At 32.7% G+C, this 22,379-nt stretch overlaps 1 protein-coding gene across 1 annotated transcript; it reads right to left on the minus strand.

Annotated features, from left to right (window-relative positions):
* Positions 1–243: 243 nt before the first annotated feature.
* Positions 244–4,619, minus strand: LOC105620888 (endocuticle structural glycoprotein SgAbd-4-like). Its single transcript, XM_012202365.1, has 2 exons — positions 4,605–4,619; positions 244–980 (listed from the first exon to the last, which is right to left on the minus strand). Exons 1-2 carry the CDS (start codon positions 4,617–4,619, stop codon positions 600–602), a joined length of 396 nt encoding a protein of 131 aa, XP_012057755.1. The 3' UTR covers positions 244–599.
* Between the last annotated feature and the right edge of the window lie 17,760 nt (positions 4,620–22,379).

The following is a 22,379-nucleotide window of genomic DNA, read 5'->3' on the forward strand; positions in this document are numbered from 1 at the left end:
ATTACCTAGTATTACGAATAGAAGTAGCTAAGTATTAGTACTTANANTATGATGTNNTAGATAGNTCATNAANAATGAGATAGNGACAGTAGACATAGANGAGAGAGAGAGAGATGAATAAATATGCGCCACCACCAACCGCAAATTTGTCCCGCATCCTTCCAACGCTCGCGAATCTGGAGCAGAATTTCGCGTACATTTTCGCGTGTTTCGCCGAGGGTATCAGGCTTATTAATAGCAATGTTTCTCCTAAAATGCAACGTTTATTCTTAATGTACCATGACATAACTACAAGTCAGTTACAAAATCGTGGTACATATGTCTCTTTGAATATATATATTTTAATACAATATAATATAATATATTTAAAATACGCATGTGTATAATATCGTGTACAATAAATATTTACAACAATTTGAACCGGAGTAGTCCGTGTTTATTTCGAGGGTGAGGACGACAACGGGGGGCGGCGGCAACACTCGTCGTCCAGCGTCACCGTAGGTTCATGTATCGTGGATCGTCTTCCATATTCTCGTGGCGGAATAATTACTCATGGAGGTCGTGAGATCACATGCTAGACGGCGGCGCCGGTCGCTGTTTTACACCTGGTTCTCATCTTCCTTGGACGGATGAGCCGCATTCCACTCGAGAGCCTTCAATATTAGCGGCGGGATTTCCGGCGTGGTAGGTAGATGAGCACCCACCGGTTGGAAACCATTCTTGTCGGCCACATATGTCAAGGAGATCGCCTGGCCGTCGTCGCTCGAGTAACTAAAGCCGCCCTCTGCCTTCATCGCCTCGTTGTCGGTGCCGACTTCTTCCAGATGACCTTCCTCATTGGCTTTGATTCCGTTACCGGATTCGTAACTCCACTTGTACGACCCATCCGGGTTAGGACCTTCCTGATTTTGGCTGACAATTGGTATCGGTTCGTCGGCAGGCGCTGCCGCGGTGCAGGCTGCCAATGCGATCAAAATTACCTGATAAAAGTATTAATAAATAATTAATAATATAAAAATAAAATTATTGAAAGTTATTGATACGAAAATTTTTCCAATATAATTTTATTTTGCAATTAGGTTACATTTGGAGAGAACGTTTATCAGTCAATCTATTGTCAGTCTATCTTCATCGTTCATTAGACATAAAACAACAATAGAATATAGCTATAATAGGACACAACTATAATAAAAATAAAATAAGCGATTCCTCGAACACACTGAGCGCTACGATACAAAAAAATTTACACAGTGAGGAAATCAACATGGATTTGCTTACGTTATTGCCTTATGGTGATTGATCAATTCGCTTACTGTTCACGTTTTACTGATTAAGGATCGATTGTTCCATCTTTGGATAAACTACGTGATTTACGTAATGGATAAACAAAAAGTACAAAAGTAAGAGAATAAAAGAGTAAGAAGATAAGAGAGTGAGTTAAAGTTTATCGAAAGATAAAATAACCTACTCTAAGTTTCTTTTTGTGCTGTAATTCTTAAAATATATTTCTCATAAACGAACGTTTTGAAATCGCGTGAGCTATCTTCAGAGTAAATTAAATGACGGAAATTGATTGTCTTATCCTACGTTTATAGAAATGAGTTCTTTCCAATTACATTATTCAAAAGTTCAAACTTAGGAAAATTTATTATAGAATAAAAATAAAAAGTTTAGATAGATATTATTATTAGTGGAAAACATTCGATCGTTAAAGAATAAGTATGAAACTCATCAACATTTTTTATACATTTATTAATTTTTTACATTTATAAATGTAAAAAAATATAGGAGTAAAAATTGTCCATTATATCGTTAATTGATAAAAATTTCTCGATGTAAAATTAAATTATGTAAGTTAAAAAGTATTAATTGGGCGGAAATAAATACGTGTTTAATGCGGGAAAAATAATTCATGGATAATCGAGCTGCTCGCGATGATACATTTATTGTAGGAATGAATTTTAGTTGGAGAGTCACATTTGATGTTAAATTTTTAATACAGAGAAGTATGCATTTAATTGTAAATTCAAATATTAAAGTCTAATTAATGTAATGTAATTATCCTGCTGACAGTGTAATATGGTATTGCAGTACTCTTGAACAAAATTAATTGCTTTTGTAAAATTATGAAGACTGATGAGATTAGTATTTATTTAATAGTCATTATTAAATCGTTAAAAACGCTCACTATCAATTTATCACTCGGAAATGCTGCGGTGACAGATTTACTGTCAGAACTATCTTAATTAATCTTTTTTTCCCTAAATGTTTCATCCGCGTGTTAACCTCCTATATTTAGTAACTTTCACATCTCTGCTTAGGACACACACGTTTTAACAATACAAATTGCGAATACACGATTCTAATATTGATTGATTGAAATCGCTTGAATATGTCATTATGTTATGAAATTCAACGATATCGGTCGTTGCATCAAAGTTGAGACTACCGGTAAAAGATCTAATACAAACACTGAGATGAAAGTAAAAGTAATATCTATCCTTGGAGATTAAAGATATAACAATTAATTCCGAAGATTGATTTATCAAGTAGGATCTCGATTAAAATAATGATTGCGCGAATGAGAACTCGCGGCGAATAATTTAATACCGTGCTACGATAAAGTATCGAAGTTACGGTATTCGATAACAACGCCGAATTGCGATGCACAGGACTAAACAGCCTTAGTTAATCGCCACCGGTTATGTTTGCGGTACGTAAACATCGCATGAACATTAGCCTTCTCGTTTAGCTTCCTTGCTTGAGGCTCACGTTGTTGCACAAGTGTTTATGCGTACGTGCTAATAAACTATCGCTACTTATAGCGATATTTTCGAGGACGCAACTTGCGCGACGTAAAAACGAAATAATTAAGAATAACTAATTATAAGAACAATATATCTGCAATCTCCAATATAATCATATTAATATATAGTATAACATATTAATATCAAAATATTTGTATCGAAATATTAAAGTTATTTAAGAATTTTGCCTTTATTATACTACTGATTTAACTTTAACAACAACATTTGAAATTGCTAGGTCGGTCATGTTGCGACAGAGAAAGCTGTGCTTTGAACTAATCGAAACGGACTCCGCAGTAGTGATACCGTTTTGAGTCAGACACGACGGGGATCGCGGTAGTATCAGCGTTATTAGGTCAGACGCTGTACTTTGAATAACCTTCACAATGCTGACGATTCATATTATTATTGTATAACTCTACAATTTTCTGAATAATTATTTGACACTACAAATAAGACATTATCTTAAATTACAACGAACAAAAAATTCTATAATAGATTATTGAGAACATCAATATTATCCCAAAATTATTCAATAAAACCGAATTGAATTCAATATGTTGATTATGTAGAGACTGTTACACTAAATAAATTATACTGAATACGCTGCTTGTCGAAAACAGAAATGAACAGATACACTATGATTTATGGAAATGTTGTTATGCTTAGCAACTCTTCGATTTTACGTGATTAATATTCATTCAGTCGAAACGCTGTTTACACTAGAATTATCGATGATAAAGATATATCTATTTCTATTATTATTAATAACATATAACATTAAAAAAAAAAGAACGAAGAAAGGAAAATAAGTTCAATTTAATAATTTACATATTGCAACAAAAATGAAAAATTTCAAAAAATGTAAATAAATCGTTACAAATTTGGCAAAAATTGCAAATCAGTCATTTTTTATTTTGATAGAGTTAAATTATTTCTATAGCTAAAAATAGTAATTGAACTAATTCTAGTTCAATAATAGAATTAATTTAATAATAAAAACTAATTAAAATACAAATTCTACTATTATTAAAATAAAAATGACTGATTTGTAATTTTTTTATTTTAATTTATAAAACTACTTCTGTGTTTTAACTAGAATTATAAAGTCAACACTTAAACTACTAAGTAGTTCTAGTGTTGGTTTTAGCAATTCTAATTAAAATAGAAATAGTTTTACAAAGTTTAATAAAAAAGTAATTCTAGTTTAAACAAAGCTAGTTCTAGTACGTGAAAGTAATTAAAAGAATAAATATTGCTATCTCACACGTAAGATAAAATTAATCCATGACTCAGTATTTTGTAAAATAAAACTATCTTAGTTCGCAGTTAAAACATTGTATTATCTATTATACGCATTCGTTACTAAACATAACGTACATTGTTTTACACGCGAACGCGACAGATTTTGGGTGTATCCCGATAGTGTCGATCGATATCCTTACACCAACTATCCTCCGGGACACGCTACTTACCCTCCGATCCCGGCTCGCCCCACGTTTCTACCTACCGACATCCGAGTCCTCGGAGTCCTCGGAGTTTCCGGACTCGCTCTATACCGGATATAATCGAGAAGTGTCACTTACAACAACGTAACTCACAGAATGTCCCGATACGCGCACAGGAATCCCACCGCAGAGACCGGAAATGCACGTCAGATTCACACGACCCGGCTACGATTACCCACGAATTGTCTCACGGCGAATGGCGGAAATCGCCCTCCGGCATTCTTGCTTCCCAATCTCCCTTTCTCCCCTCCACCCCTGAGTTTTTTTTTTCTCTTAATTAAACGCTTACCAATGACGTGTACATGCTGCGGCAGTAATCGCTGATGGGCAAGTGTTTATCAAGCCCCGCAGCGCTCGTCGTATATATACCCCTGGAGGCATCACCAACACCACCGACGGTCCAATGCACCGATAGCTACTACGTTATGATAGTACGTAGAATACACATGGGGGCACACAGAGGGGCCGCACAGGGGGACAGACAGGGGGGTTTACACGGATCCACGATTTAACACAGCATCATTACGTGTGTGTATGCGTGTGTGTAAGTGTGTCGCTACCGCCGCGTTGGTGAGCTGAGAAACAACACACTCCACATAGCATCGAGGAGAGACCATCTTCCCCGAGATCACCATGTCACACTGCGCTAAATGTCATCGGTTCCCCGTTGGAGGATGCTTACTCAATTGTCGCAATTTCTTTAACGACGATCTGCGCGGGGATCCGTTTTTCTTTTCCATCGATTAGTCGACCGGAAACTCGGACTCGGTGAGTTTGCGATCAGTTGGTATTCTCTCTGACAGACTCATCGGCACGTTCATATATAATATGTATTCCCCATCGTTTCGAATTTATACGAATTTTTTATTGTTAGAAGACAGAACGATATACGTGTAACACTGTTATGTAACTTTTCTTGTTGCTTCTTTCATGCTTGGATTTCTCCGTTATTTTCTCTTACGGCAAGATGGCCAGTTCAAGGAAATTGCCATTCAGTAATAGAGACACGAGGCAGAAATCTGGAAAGCCTGGTAAATAGAAATAACGTTTCTGTTAGTGGCATCTACCATATTTTCAATCATTCGTATGTGTTTGAGTACCGTTACCGTCAGATTAAAAGATCGAGAGCGAGTGCTCGAGAGACTGTTGCTGTTTCGCCGTGTCGCTGTCGCGTAGATTTATGTTGTGGATTTTTGTAAAAAGCTGTACCCTCTTCATAAAACAACGCATGTATGTGACACATATGGGAAACAGCTTAAACTCATATCTTCTATCGAATTTATTAATCAGACGCCACCCATCACTTTGGCATTTTCCTAGCAATAGTACGGACACGGGAAAATTCTTCCATTATTTTTTACTTTTTTTTCCAATCTTATCGCTTCATCGCTCACGCAAATGTTACGTAATATTAATCGTCAGTGCTAACGCGCGTTTCTAATCAACAAATCACGGCCATCATTAAATCAGTTGGTCAAATGGCTATTTACTTCGAGTTTTTTTCTAATTGCAAAGTCTAAATTACTCACGATTTGGCGTAAAATCAAACTCAATATCCCCTGCAGTCCCTAGCCCTGTGAATCGACTGACAAACGCACGACACGCGCAGTCGAATTGTCCACTCTCTAATCAATCGGAAACGGCCTGACAATCTCTCATTATCGACCGATAATTATGTGAAGCGCCGCGCTATATCGCATTTACCTCGTCACGGCTGAACTTTCCGTATGCTGTGAGAATAACGAGCTCGCGTTAAGTGTTTAATCGAGGCGATTGTAATCGAGGGATTTCATAAAAAAAAATAAATAAGTAAATAAAGGAAAGGACGTGACGGCTTTGGTCCTTGGCGTAACGTAATTGTGAGAGGAACAACAGCACGCCAAACTTTCTCGTTCGAAATGGATTACGCGCGATTCCGAGAATATTCCCTTGCATACGCGATAGTGTACGTTTACAAAGTAAAAAGGTATTTTTTATTTTAAACTCAGAGCTGCGTAGTAATATTGGGTCTTTTTTCTCTTACGACATTATTATGTAATATAAATATGCGCGCACACACATGTCACAGTACATGATGGTGTATTATATAGCTGATACAAAGCAATGCATGTGCCGGAAGATACGGAATTATGCATGCACCTAACATGCGTATCTAATTAATAATCAATGCCATTCCATTGGGATGTTTGAGATTGTCAGTAAATATCGCCGATCAGATATGTTAATGTCTCCGCACGAAATAGGGGATTATATTTGTCTAGGAAATTCCGCACGCGTTGGAAGTACGTAGTTGGAAATACGATTAATATCGCTTACCCAGATTCGTATGTCTCGCCATAAGAGAGTTTTTATTATCGATAGCACATAAGTAACCCAGTAAAAAAGGTTTATATACTCCAGTATAAATATACATAATTATATATAAAATATGCTCATACATTTTTTTTCTTGTATAATTTCCATTCATATATACAAGAAACATAATAAGAAGAATTGAAAAATAATTAGAAGGATAAACTTTGTATTGTTTTCTTTTTATAAAAAAGAAAAGAACTTGTGGAAATAATAAAAAATTGCTTATATATAATTATATATAATAAAATTATATATGTAATTATATATGTAATTATATAGAATATTGTATAATGTGATCGTTTTTATTTTTTGTATAGAAAAATAATACAAAAGTTATTTTTCCTTTCCAATTGTCATTATTTTTTATATAGAGAATTATACTAGAAAGAAAATATATATATGAGCACATTTTATATACAATTATATTTATTTATATTTAATTATGAACTCTTTTACCGGAACAATATTGTGTAATTAATTAATTTCATTACGTAATATAGTTAAATCAGTTTGCGCTCTTATGAATATGAAGTAGTCCATTTTTACATTGTTATTTAATTATTTATGTTATTTCAAATTTTATATTAGGTAACGTTATTTTTTGTAAGCGTTTTGAAAAATTGTGACAGTCTCGGTTACAAATAATAATCAAGATGTTAATAAAAAGTCAAACGCCGCGCTGGATTATCATGATAGTTAAAATGTTAAGATACAGAAAAACGATATGAGACAATACATACAATGAAAAAATATTAATTATAAGTTATCAAGATCTTCCGTCAAATCGAAACATGAAAATATCGAATCATGAAATTAATTAAGATTAATTACGTTAATTAGTAGTAATTTAGCGACGTCGCAGTTCCTCTCTTTCGCTCTTCTTTGAGGAAACTTTGGGGAAGGCCATACATTTTCCTACGTGCGATTATTGATCATGGACATTACCGGCGAGGTACATCGATGTAACATTAGACAGGATCCGACGGGGGGAACAGTGAATTATGCCTCGATAGGCATTAGTTTTCTTCTTTTACGGGAAATGTAAGGAGCACGTAGCACGACAATAAATTCTCATGTGTCTCTAGGAATGCCAGCTGCTCGCTGCTGCGCAGTGCCATGTACCTGCGTGATTCAAAGTCACGTCATCGATATATCCGAACAATTTTCTCGCGAGATCGCATTTACATTTTGCACTCACGAGTCGTAATAGAATGCAAGAAAAGCCTAGGGGGTTGGTTTAAAATAATCCATTAATCGGAACTAGGAAGGGAACGCGAAGGGAAGAGTAAACGTCTCTCTTGAAAGTCGAGGACGCTTGACATGATAAATGCTAAAATACATCTCACAATTGCTCATTGAATATTTTAGCGCATTGCGGATTATAACGAAACGTCAACTCCGTACAGTAATTTATAGCGCAATAATTTTGCGATAAGATAATATTTATATTATATTATATAAAAACAAGAGCTCTGTCCAATACATTTATTTTATGGTCTGATTTACATTAAAAAAAAAATTCTTCATAAAAATCGATTTTTATATTTATTAAAAAAAATTACAAGTTCTATACTTTTATAATTAACGTTATATAATAAAGTTCTTGAAAAGACGTCATTAAAAATTAAATAAAGTATGAAATACTTCGCACAACGCGAGTATTTTTAAGTCTTAATCGATAAAATCTAAATAGATAATAAATATTTAAAAAATCTTAAGAATTTATCTTGGGAATTTTTCAAAAATTTTCTCTAAAAAACTTCGTTAAAAAAACACTTGTCGACTTTTGTAAATCAATATCGCGTGAACACGTTATTAATTCGTGAAGAGATCTTCTGAAGAACATGGATTTTGGACAAAGAATATTAATTAAATGCAAGGGAACGGAATGTACGATCACTATCTGGTCAATCACGGGACGATTGTCCGGTAAATATAGGGGAAAGTTTGCGCGATATGTTTGGGGTTTTAATTAGCTGTATTACGTAACGCGGCGAGTAGATATTCAAAAGATGTATGAATAAATATCAGTCGTGAAAGCGGTTAACATTCTATGTTATTATCTCGCGATTTACACTATTAGATATCAAAACAGCAATATAACCTGTTCCTTTGAGTTGAATAACATTCTATTTCTTTTTATCTCATGTGTGTCAAAATGTAAATGAAAATATTTTTGTATTTAGTTTCAAAGTAAACAACGTTCATGTTAATGTATGCACTTAGTAGGTAAATAACAAATTTTTTAAATCAAATTTAGTACTTTTTTCTTGAGTTAAATCGTTTGACTGTATTTTTTAAGTTAAATTAACGACATGTTGAGTAAGAGCAATGGCTTACAGAAATAATAAAGAATCATTTAAACTAGATATAACATGACATTATAAATTTAACAGTGTAAGAGTACATCTCTAAAAAAGGTCTCTCAAGGAGATCAGCCGTGATCATTATGTGCGATCGTTAATGCAATCGAAGTTCCTCTTCGTCGAACACACCGCGCTATACGCCGTGGATCATTAATTTCCCACATCACCAGGTAACATTTTCGCGGTTCTATCTGATCATTTGTTAACACGACGAGTCTCTCGAGGCGGATATCATCTGCGCTCTGAGTGTCACGTCGCTTTGCAAAAATTAGAGAGATGTTTCACGAAGTTTTATTGCATGTTCTTTTTGCCAGATTCAGATTTATTATAAAAACAGTGAACACATATAGAATCACACGCGCGAAGTGTACTATACATCCATACATTGATGATTTATGTTCAATTTCTTCACCTTTGGATAACTTTATCCAGGAAATTCTCCTGGATAAAGTTATCCGCAATTTATCTGGAAGTGAAGAAATTGGATATTAGACGATAAACTATCAACTCTCTTTATATTTAACAAAATGTACTTGCAATTTAAATTCGCAGCTTCATTTTGCATTTTTATACGCGTACCTTGTAAGATGTCTCGTTACTCATTGCACACACGTACAACGCGATATAAGGGTGGGAGGGGGAGGAGGTAGCTTAAGGGTTACAATCGATAAAACCTGCTGCAACTCCGGGCTACACATCTCTCGCTGACCAACATCGCGGACGATGCACTTCATTTTTATTCACTTGACAGATCGAATGTCATCCTGATACGGGTATATCGCCACATCACCTACTTTTCTTTCTACCTTGCTTTCTATCTTGCTGTATTTATGGTACGATCGCCATGTTTTCTCGCTGTTGCGACTATTGCGATGACGGGAAAATTGTAGAGTATTTCGCCTTATTTTAGGAGGTATCTGTATAATCGTCGTATTACGTCCCTGATTTTCGCGCATTTCGGCGATGCCATAATCGGCCGCATCTTTAAGATTGATATGTTTTTTGTCGCTGCACTGAACTGTAAAACTTCCTAAAAACTTTTACTTTCGTTAAACTTCAAATATGTAAATATCTGTTTTATTTTACATACAAATGTACTGGTTTAGTCATAAAGAACAACCTCTTGCGACTTATAAGGCTCGTCATTCTGGATGATCTGGACTCTCACGTGCAAGTCATTTGAGTATTCCTCGATGTCTTTCATGCACACAAACAAATAGATCGAATACATTGAAATTCTATCGTTTTTATTTAAATAATAGATTAACCCCTTCAGATCTGATTTTATTAGAATCACTATTAAATTTTTTTAAATTCATTTCAAAAACATTTAATAAGTAATTCATATTAAACAATGATTTTTTTCCAAAATTTTGACTATTTTGCCAACATACATATTATGTACAGACTGATCTCAGATGATGTCGATGGAATTAAATAATTTTAATAGATAATGTCTTTAAATTTGATGTACATTACAATATACACTGCAGGATGAAGAGGTTAAGAGAAATAATCCTATTTTCTGTCAAAGCGGATTATCTTAGTGCTTAAATATTTCAATGTAAATTTATATGCATATCCCGTTCTACAAACCGCGCGTTGAATAATGGAGAATTAATAAATTAGATATTTTCTAAAATTCTTTAATTTGTCCCGAGGTAAAGAAAATTCTATGAATTATGTAAATTTGGTGTTTTCTCATACTTGGAATTGAGGATTATATTTGATTCGGGACTTCTCAAGAAGATAATATCGTCTTTGTTGTAAAAAGAGATAATAGGAAGAAGAGAAAGTTTTAACGAAAGAAATATGACCAAGAAGCATTATTTTTATTAGTCTTAAATTTATTCACATTTTATTGGATTACTTAATACAGTACGACTTCTCTCTGTGACATTGAAATTTTTCCGTAATCGTGCGTTGATATCAAAAGCTACAGAAGAAGCTATCGAAGTGATTGTTAACGTAACAGCACTCTCACCGAATATTTTAATTGGTGATTAAGAGGAGTTCGAGTCGCACGCGTGTCTCGTTACTACGTGTAACACTTTTTCTCCTCGTTTTTGGTCGACAATCTCTGATAAAAAAGTTGTCTGAGGATGTACCAAATTAAGCGTTGAACATTTTTTTCAATGAAGCACACTTTAACCGAATATAATTCACATCTTGACCGAACATTTTCTCGGACCGTATTTAATTTTATCACCTAATTGATTGTATTTTAGCAACTTACGACATTAATATTTATGAATTAAGAGAAAACGTTATTCGGCCCGTTTAATTAAGAATTTGGATAATTTTTAAATATTTTATTGAAATATCGTTACATTTATTTTTTAGGTATTTATAAAAAAAATTTGTAATGTATTTTTTGTAAAATATATAAAAAATAATAAATATAGTAAATTAAAATATATCTTATATAATATCTAAAATTAGAATAATTTTAACTGTATTGGAAATTTTGAGACACACTTCTTATAAAAATTTTTTAAACTTGCCATTGGAGTATTAAATAATACGTTAAGATATTAAGTAATATTATACGCTTTCATATACTCGCGTCAATCATTGAGCACGCAATAATATACTCCGTATGCTAAACTTGCGTAAGGATTTCACTAAATGATGCCTGAAATATCAAAATCTCGGCTATATGTGTGTACATCCGAAAGGTTATATGTACACGCGTATAAACGGATAATACTTCAGCATACGATGACGGTCACTGATGCAATCGTCCGAGCATTATCTTGTCTCTCGACGAGAACGTAGATATAGGAACGTATAGAATGATCAAATATAATTGCATCACTATCGGCCATTTTACGCTCTTACCGCGCGCGTGCATGTATATATATATATATATATATATATCTAATCGATGAGAATTACAATCGCGTAGATGTTTTTTCATAATCTTTTTGAACAATATAATTAAATTAGCATTAACTGCTTTTTTCCAGCCAATCAGGAAGCTTAAATTTTCATCACAAGCAATTTGCGTTCTCGCAATCGGGATTTACAAAGCGATCTATGGGTTCCAGCTGTGTGAATCTGCAAGGCTAATTTTAAACGTTTCCTTTTTTTTCTTTATACAAAACGAGTTATTTTGAAGAAGTAGCATACTGAAAAGTTACAAAAATTATTTTATGTTTAATTTGCTTTGTGACCGCGGGTTTGTCATGTGATTTCGCTTTATTAATCGAGTATTCGCCTGTCGATTTCCGGTGTCGCGTTTCTCGCACGAACAAGCTCAATCCAATGGGTTCACGAAATGAACAACGGCGCACGAAGTTATTGATCATTAGTCGAAATGTCAGCGATAAACGCAGGCACTTCGGCACCAGGTACTTAGTTTCTTCTGCATCGATGTAAACGGATAATTTGTATTGCAGTTAAACGAATGTCGCTCGCACGCTGAAAGAGAAAAGTTTATAGATTGTTCGAAAAATCTTTTAATTTTAATGACATTAGCAATTTGGATATATTAATTTGTTTTAGATTTAACAGTTTTTAAGATTATTTAGACATCTAGATATTTATAATATTTAGATACTTTTTCTAAATGTAACTATATATAATTTTTAAAATATTCACATTGATAAGTAAAAGACATAGAAATAGCAATTATAAAGGTAACAACCATATTAGTTTTTATATATAGAGTTAATAGCCAAAAATATTAGACATCTTATTATAACTATTATTTAAAATTTTAATTTAAAAAATGATTAAATTTGATTTGTGGCATTTGCTGTAAATGATGTAAATTATTCTTTATTTCAAGCTTATGTATAATGTCAGTAACTAATAGAGAATGTAGATAAAAAAATGTTAACTTAATTATCGAAACTGTATAATAGTTTTTTCAGTGTTATTAAAATTACATTCTAAAATGATCTTTTCGAGGAACTTGATATGATATAATATATATTACAATATGTATACTATATATTTCGAGCAAAACCTCAGAGAGGAAAATACTACATTTTGGAATGTAGCCTAATTCTACATAAAACTCGCATAGTTGTCATTTACATATAGTGAGTTGTCCGGAAAGTTCGTGCCGACTAACCTATATAATTTAATAAATGTATATTAAAATTTAAATTTTCTGCGTTTCAATTTCTTCTCCTTCAACATCGGTACGAACTTTCCGGACAACCCAATATAATTACTATCATTATATTTTTAAGTATATAAATTATTTAAAAAATAGCCAACATCGATTGTGGCTGGACAAGGGTCAAACAGTCTGTGTTACTAAATGTGTACGATACGAGAGTGGGCGATGGGGAGTTTCATGTTTCGTTTTATCCATTCGAAACCGATTGGTTATGCACGACTTCTTGTACATACGTTTGCCTTGTCCATTCACGCAGTCGTACGACTCCACATGGTCGCCCGTTCTCTTCTTGCTCTTCATTCTGTCAATTTCTGTCTTTCTCCTTTTCTCGCGAATGTCTTTCGCAGCCGACTTCCATTCAAGCGCGCATTCCTCGGGACAGAAGAGCTGGTAGGCGCATCCGCGTGCAACCTTTCCTTTTCGACGCGGCCTTAGGAACAGCCGGCGTGAAGACGTGCCTCTGTATTGCGACAACTATCCAATATCGTACTTATAAGGCTGCAGCTTAGCAATGCGCGTCTCTACCAGATGATATTTCGACTTATGTCGAGTCTCTCGATGCGATGCATTGCCGCGCATCTCTTCTCCGTTCGAGCGGATCCTTCACCCTTTGTCCACCGCTATCTAGGTCTGTTGACGCAGACGGCAGCTTCGTTTGTTTCTACAACTTGTTTTCTAATACATAATATTATAATACGCGATCCCGCAAATCAATAATTTAAATCAAAATTTAAATGCTAAAATAAATGTTTACCGTATCTATAAAATATCGTGAAGATTTAATTGTTTTTTTTAAATTGCTCTTTTAATCGATTGCTTAAATATCTTTTCAAAGTTGATGCCAAAGTTGATTTAGATCTGTCAGACGAGAGTTAAATTTCATAATAACAACCTATGGTATTACATAAATTTCTAATAATTTTTTATATTCAGATCTATTAAACTTGAAAAAAACTATTACTATGTTTTTTATCAATTATATTTAACAAGAATCTTTAAAATTTTAATTAATTTGCAATAATTAATTTTCTCTCTTTCGATTTTTTGCAATTATAAAACGACGTTTTTATTATTATTATAAGAAAAAGAATGCAAATATTATATTGTCTGGCGTCAATCTAACTATTTTCATAAATAAGCTCCTGCAGTTTTCTTCAGAGTTTTGATTAATTTTTAATGAGTCTTTGGAAGTTAAGAAATTTTCATCAGTGGCAGTCAAAGTGTCTATATATTTTTAAATTTTCATCAGTGGCAGTCAGTGTCTATATATTTTTAAATTTTTATTTTGAACACGTCGAGCTTATCGACAATTTATTAATTTTTGATGTGCATACACATTCGCAAAATATATAAATAAGCCAATTAATAATGTTATGTGTCGTTGTTATCGATTTTCAGTTTTTATTACAATTCATATATCTATTTTATTCCGATTTCCTAATCTTTAAATATAGCTTTTTAAAATATCACCAGTGACTGGTAAACTTAAACATAAAATATACATTTATGTTAACCACTCCGTAAATATGCTCGTGGTTACTACATCGTCATGAATGATTAATGAATTTTACCTACAACGTGATATTTCTACCTTAACCCAAGATGAACCGATACTTGAAGATCTTGGCCGTTTTATTTTTTTTTATCTGTAAACTAATGGCTGTTCGAAGCTGCGGCTTAAAAATGTTGTTTGGATGATTCATCGCTCGGTTAACATATTTGCGTCGGCGATGATGTTAATAATAATATGTGCGCTCATTATTCTGTCATATCAAAATTGCAAATATAATTTGTTCAACATTTTTAATGTTCTCTTACCGAGAAAGTTACATAACTTGTGAAAAACATTTTAGATATACTTGTATTAGACAGATCATCATTAACATTTTGAATTTTTAATCTAAATATTTAATCTAAATATTAATTTAATACGATTGTCATTTGAATGTTTTATATTAAATTAATGGTTAACATTTTTTAGCGTTAAAATAACATAATTTATGAATAAGTGAACAAATAAATAATGTAAGTTTTGAAACGTATATTTAATTAAGATAAATGAATAAAGGATAAATGTATTAATTTAAAATTATAAGTATTAATTTTATTGATAAAATCTGCTTTCACAATTTGTTTCTAAATTGTATCCAAGTATTATATTTTTTATATTAATTTTTATATATAATGCTTTTGTTACTGTCTAAGATATTCAAAATTGGATAGGTGGAGATACGTAAAACATATAAATTTGACAGAAATTTTTATCGATTGTGTGGGACTTTTTCTACAACAGGATGTTATTCCTCGAAATATAAACAACTTCTTCACCAAAGCACAGGCATATCCGGAATAGTCATGGCGATTGTGATGTGAACACGCTAATCGCATTGCTGAAGAAGAACGACTGTGTGATTTCGCGAATACTAAGCCGATTGTTGATCGAGAATTTTAAATGTCGCGCAAGCGAATGCGGGAGGGAACAGCTGCGTTCTCGCGTTAATCAAGTACCTTAAAAGTCGGTCGCACGGCATCCCACTTCGAATTGTCAAAGTAATTTTCGCAGCGTATCCGAGAGGAGCGTTCCGCTCTCGCGCGGAATGAAAGTAAAATTGAATTCGGCGCGGGTTACGTCTTCTCGCCTGCGGCCAGGCGCTCTCTTAGGAGCGTTCATGGTGGGTACTTATATGTCAAGGTCGCTTTCCACATACACGTGCCTCATACCCCCGCTATCGTCTTACATTTCGCTCGGAATAAGTTCGCATGCTTATTACTTTGGGATTTGCGATGTATTTGCGGAATATTCATGCCTGATGTAATCATCAGTCGATTTCGAATTCAAATTCTGTCATCGAAATTAAATTTATTTATTTATTCATTTAAAAAAGAATAATCAGTATATGTTCTACTGGTTCCATCAGTATATACTGGTTTTTGTGATAAATATTACCGTATATTTCAGTGGTTGAATTGATAAGACACTGAATGTAGGAGGTCCAAGTTTAATATGGCCATATTTATGGCAATAAATTCTTTACAGTATTTTAAGAAGCTCATTAGCATCAGTATTATTAAATTGTTTGTCAACATAATTTGTGACATTATTCCAACTTCAATTTAGGATTGTATTTCAAGTTTCAAGATCGACAAATAATCGGCGAACAGTTTGCTCGAGCTGGAAATTGTAATGTTCATGCAAAAATATTGTTATACACCAACATCTGCTTTAACCGAATATTCTTCTTTGCTTATTTAAATTAAAACTATTAAAATAAAAATTAGCAACTTTGAAATATGTTGCAAATGTCTAATTGTGACATTATCTTTTTGCTTGGAATTTCTTTTCTGGACAAAAATTTGCAGTTTCTTGTTGTTTTCATGTCTGAATAATTCATGATCCATGATCCATAGAGTCGTATAATCATGATCTATGATCTATAATATTATGTTGCAAGAGGAGCGCGAGAATCATCTCGTCTAATTGCGTCAAAGCAAAACTTTAGCTGAAAAAAAATCTCATAGTTCTTTATGAGATGTATTACATTCCTCATGTTCATAATGTTTTCAGCGAATCACGTAATGACGCGGAATGGAAAATTTATCAGCTGCATAAAACAACCAAAATGTCATCGCGATCGATTGAAGTAATTGCATCGAAGTTCTTTCGATTACAGCCATAAATTAAAAGAAATTATTTTTAAAAAATTTTTTATCTACATTGGAAAAAAATCTGATTACATAAATTGAAAATCTAATGAATTTAACTATATGGTGAAAAATAAACGAATCAAATTTCTTTTTAAATTATTAGATAATAATAAGGAATAATTCATTCCTTGCTGTTAAATATATATCAGAATTTCTTGATAATAATTTATTTAATAGATAAGCATAACTTTTTACTGAAAGAGACATCTGATGAATGTAAAAGTATAAACGTTTAAAGTTTTAATAAATGGCAATATAAACAAACAAAAAAATATAAAAATTATTTTCATATTTTATTTTAAATATTTATTAACTCAAAATAATATTTTCTGTTAATATTTAATTGTCGTCGATTTGATATTACTAGCATCTTGAACTTATAAAAGACTTATTGCGAAAAATATTACTTCAGTCAGGATTGGAAATTGGGATCTCGATTCTAGTTGTAGCATCGACGATCAATTTAAAATTTGTTATTGTTTTAGTTGATTGATATTTAAGTCCGAAGATAATCATCATATCTGAAATAAATGTATTTAAAGTAAGATAGATCTAGGAGAATTGGATCACAGGGCGAATCAGATTAATGTAAATTTTAAGACAGTTAGTTGACATTTGTGATTAATTTTATTACTTTTTTGTTCCAGAAACAGCTTTGAAACAAAAAAATAATAAAATTAATGAAAAATATCGACTAATTGTTTCATGAAAATTTACATTGATCCAATTCGCCCTTACATTGATTCGATTCGCCTCGAAATATTATTCCAACATCTTGCTTTAACGATAGTTGGCGCTTCTCTTACTTATTATGTTGATTTATTTATATATAGTGGTCTCGTTCTAACTTATTGTTTAAAATATAATATTTGAACTCTCAGAATTTGCACTACAATGAAGTAACGCTAGCCTGTTAATCAATGTTTATTTGACCATTGACACACTGTTTCTTGTTTTTGTAGACTGTGAGATTGTTTCTTCTATTCCTCTATATACAACTGATGTTTGTAGAATAGAATGGAACACATTACTTGTTCACAACTTGTGTTTTTAACCTTGATTAAATATTTGCTTACTCTGTTTTGTATTATCTTATTTTTTCTTCGTTTCGTTGTACAAGAATTAAATTAAAATATAGAATGTCAATATTTTTCTTTGATTAAAACATAAAAAGGATCAATACCCAAGATAAATGCATTTGGCAAGCAATTATTTTTTCTGCAAACAACAGCATTTATTGAAACTTTTTTAGCGATACTGTAACTAGAAATTTTATAGGTTCAACTTAAAATACTAACGATTGAAATCCTTATACAGTTAAGTCTATTAAACATTTTTAACTGTAAAAAATGTCGAGTAATCAATAATTCTGTTTGGTTTTACTAAAATATATTCTATTATTTCATGTTTTATTGATATAATCAAAACATTTTTCTCAGTGTAATATAAATTGCAGAAGCTACAATTATAAAATCTTGCAAAGCTGGATTGTAAAATCAAGAATTTAAGATAAATATGAATATTTTCGAAAACTCAATAATTAGCAATAAAGCAACACGATATATCAGCACCTTTACTTCGCTTATATTATTTTTTCGTTCCTTAAGCACGATCGTGACTTCGTGATCATGTTGGCTGATATGAGAATCAATCGAATCGTCGAAAAATCTATAACTGGTATCTAAGAAGTTCGCCGGCCGACATCGTGACGAGGAAGACTTTCTCCTCGGCGGGGGCGCATGCAATGAAGTGACCTGCATACCTGGAAGGAACCGATAGAGTAATCGAATGACCCGGTGGTCTAGTTATAATTGCATAACGCGTTGTCTGACTTAGCGACGTTTTTAACGAATATCGAAACTTTCTTGTTTGTTAAACAGACGTACACTGTTAAATTTATAATGTCAGATTATAATTTCAATTTGAATTATTTTTATTCATTTCTATAGGTCACCATTGCTCTTATTCAATATGTCGTTAATTCAACTAAAACAACGGAGTAACCGATTTAAGGAGATGTAACCGATTTAAGATGTTTCTGGCTCTTTATTATTTTAATTTATTATTTATTAAATAAATACATTAATATGAGACATTGTTTATTTTAAAATTAATTAAGCAATTTAACTATAGAAATGGATTTATTTACATTTGATATATATATATATATATAAATTGAAAATGTTATTTATTTAAGGGATTGAGTTACTATTGCTACTTTGACATCTAATAATGTAAAAAACAATTAATTAAACAAAATAACTTTTTGATTATAAAATTATTTCTGTGACTGCTAGAAGAATAATAAACAAAAATGATAAATAAATCGACTTTAGAAGAAGACTTTCCCATGTCCTGAAGAAAATTCCCATGTCCTTTACAATGCTCCCACAATCTTGGAGTCTGCTACTCCGAGCGTCTGCTAATTTATTTGTAGAAAATTAACTCGAAAATCCCGGTGGGACCTTTGAAACCATTCCGTCCGTCCAATGATTCGATCTTCAGGTCGTGTCAGTTGCAACGAAAGAAGAGGAACCCACGGGTATAAGATCGGGATCAGATCAGATCCTTCGAGCGTGCAACCAACTATTATATTCGCCGTCCATGGAGGCGAACCACAGATCCATGTAGAGATATTTCGCGCGAGGCGGTTTCGCACATTTAATTGATGGTGCTCAACGACTAAAGGACGGACTTTTCAAAAATATAATATACGATGTAACTGAAATAACGACATCTCCGAGCAATAATTGTTAAAGAACGATTATTATCTTGTTGTATTGTTTGTCATCGTATTTTACATAAAAAGAAAAGATTAGATCCAGTGACAAAATTCAAAATTTGTAAATAATGTTTAAGTTTTAATTTCTTTATGATTCTGGACTGACTGTTCCATAGCAAAATGCCTTACTCGCTTCCGTGATGCAATTATCTTGTGTTGGGGACCACCCATGGCGGTTAATTACGACGGAATTTTTCATACAACTACAGGGTATCTGAAGCATCGCTCGTGTCAGCGATCTAGAACTGTCAATCGCAGTAATTCGGGGCTGTGATTTACGTGATGGCAAAATGTGAGAGATCTACGGTGATCAAGCCGGCGATTAGATATTTCGAGGTGCATCCAATCGTTGCATCCGCTGATTGCGAGACTCGTATGCAGATTTTAACACGGATACTACAAGGTACAGGGCTTGTAAAGATGTAGGGAACTTCGATTGACCAGTATACACAAGGTAAGGGATATGAGGCAAGAATTAATAAGAATTTAACGAGATTCAAAACGACGAATGATTATTATAATGATGTTCTTGCAAACTAATAAATATTAATCACCTGCCAAGTTTCAGTTGTATTTTTATATACTCTCTAAATCTCGTAGAGTGAAATCTCACTCGAAAAGACTGAAAATTTAGCCTGTTTTGAAAAAAGAATGAAAATACAATCTTGTTTAAGAGTGGCAGATTTTCATTCTTTTTAGAATAAGATTACTTCAAAGGAGTGAATCTCATTCCAAAAGAATAAATCTCATTTTAAAAGGAGTAAAAAAATCTGTTATTCTTGAACAAGAATGGTCCTATTTCATTCTTTTTTCAAGACAGACTAAATTTTCAGTGTCTTCGAGTGAGATTTTACTTCACGAGATTTAAAGAGTATATAAAGCATACGCAGAAAAAACGGTTTTGCTGAAATTATCTAAAAATTTGTAGCTAAAATACAGATCTGAAAATGTTTTTGTTGGTCAATATAATATTATGTGACTTTCAATGTTGTTGATGACACTGCAAAACGTTTTGGCATAGTAATCAGTTTGTGCGTCCTACATATTTATTTTAACTAAATATAATTATTTTAACTAAACAAAATTATTTTCAGATTTATATTTATTGTAATTAAATTTTTAGATTTTATTTCAACAAAATCCTTTCAATATAATGTTTAAACCTATGATCGCATGGTCTTCAATTACTGTTTAGAAATCAATGATTAATGAACAGCATAATGTGATGTAGATAAATAAAAACCCCGAATACATAAGAAATAGGTTAAAGAAAATATTATCTTTCTACCGTCTCCTAAAACTCCGGAGTAGAGTGATTTACGGGAAGAAAGATGTATCACTCCGAGATTGAAGAGGCTTGTCTTGCGCGAAAAATATTTTCAATTTAACATATGAGAAACAAAAAGAAACACGAGAGCATTTCCTCGCCGCGCAATTTTGTACTATTATCCACAGTATTCTTTGAAAGTTCAGCATCAGCAACAAATCAGTGATTTAATCGTTCTGACACAAGTATTTACGTTGTATGTATATATATTTGTATGTGTTTGTATGTGTGAATATGGAAAATATCTTAGGAATAAATTAATTTCAAGGATCGCTTCTTCCTGAGCGATTCGTAATCGAGCGACTCTCGTTCGGTTAGTACGTTTTGTCGTATTTTACGTCTCTATTAATGCATATGTGCGTAAAAGGATTTGCGTGAAGGAACGTCGGCATACACAATTTTGTCTGACGTAAGTATTAGTTCTTTAATCCACATAGACGTTTCTTCTTTTTCGACATTGGACGCCGCGCATTGTCCACGAATAGCGAGCGTATCCTGTACGTAACGGACGTCGGACACAGGCTAATGCGATGTCGTAATTCTCGTTTTTATACCCGCAGCACGTCCCGCCGTAAGACGCAAGCATTTATCTTATTTAAATCGCACGCTTTTGTGTATCCGCGAGGATACGTGCCACGCGAGGATCGTGTCGCTCGTTTTGGATTAGCGCGCGCGTTCCGTTTCCACCGGGAGAGATTGCTCGCCCAGCGCTATTTCTCAGCTGGAATTGCGAAAATCTACCTTCGGGGATATTCGTGGACAAAGAATTGTAACTCATGTGGCGATTCTATGAAAATACGACGCATAAATTTTGACAAATTTTGGAATTTTTTTTCGTAAAATTCAATCAATTGCTCTGAAAAAGTATAAGAATATAACGTAAAATAAATTTTAATATGGTTGTCAAATTCTTTTAGATAATAAGTTTATACATTTAGATTCAGTAAGAAACTAAAGGTAAGACTAATTATGTTAAAGAATCTTATAACAGTAAGCAGCAAAGCTGCTTTATCTGATGAATGCAGCCAATGTTATGTAACGTTTTTTTTGATATTCAATATGGTTATAAAAAAATTTGACTGTGATGATGAAATATATATTTTTATAAAATATATTTCATTAATTGTAAAAAATAGAATAAATGATTTATTTGCTATAAGAATCAAATTTTATTTTACCATATTTAAAGATTTATTTTAGTAAAATAAATATCATAAATAAATTTTTAAGTATCTCACAAATAAATTTTTAAGTATCTTTTTCTCTTTGATAATGTATTTGTTGTTTATAGTTTATATGGATAACTAAATCTTACACGTAAATATTCAAAATGTCTCATAGTTTTAATTAATATTCAGAAATTTTCTATTTTGAATCTAACTACAGTTTTCAATATT

Source organism: Atta cephalotes (assembly GCF_000143395.1).
Source record: "Atta cephalotes unplaced genomic scaffold scaffold00030, whole genome shotgun sequence".
Taxonomy (NCBI): Eukaryota; Metazoa; Arthropoda; class Insecta; order Hymenoptera; family Formicidae; genus Atta; species Atta cephalotes.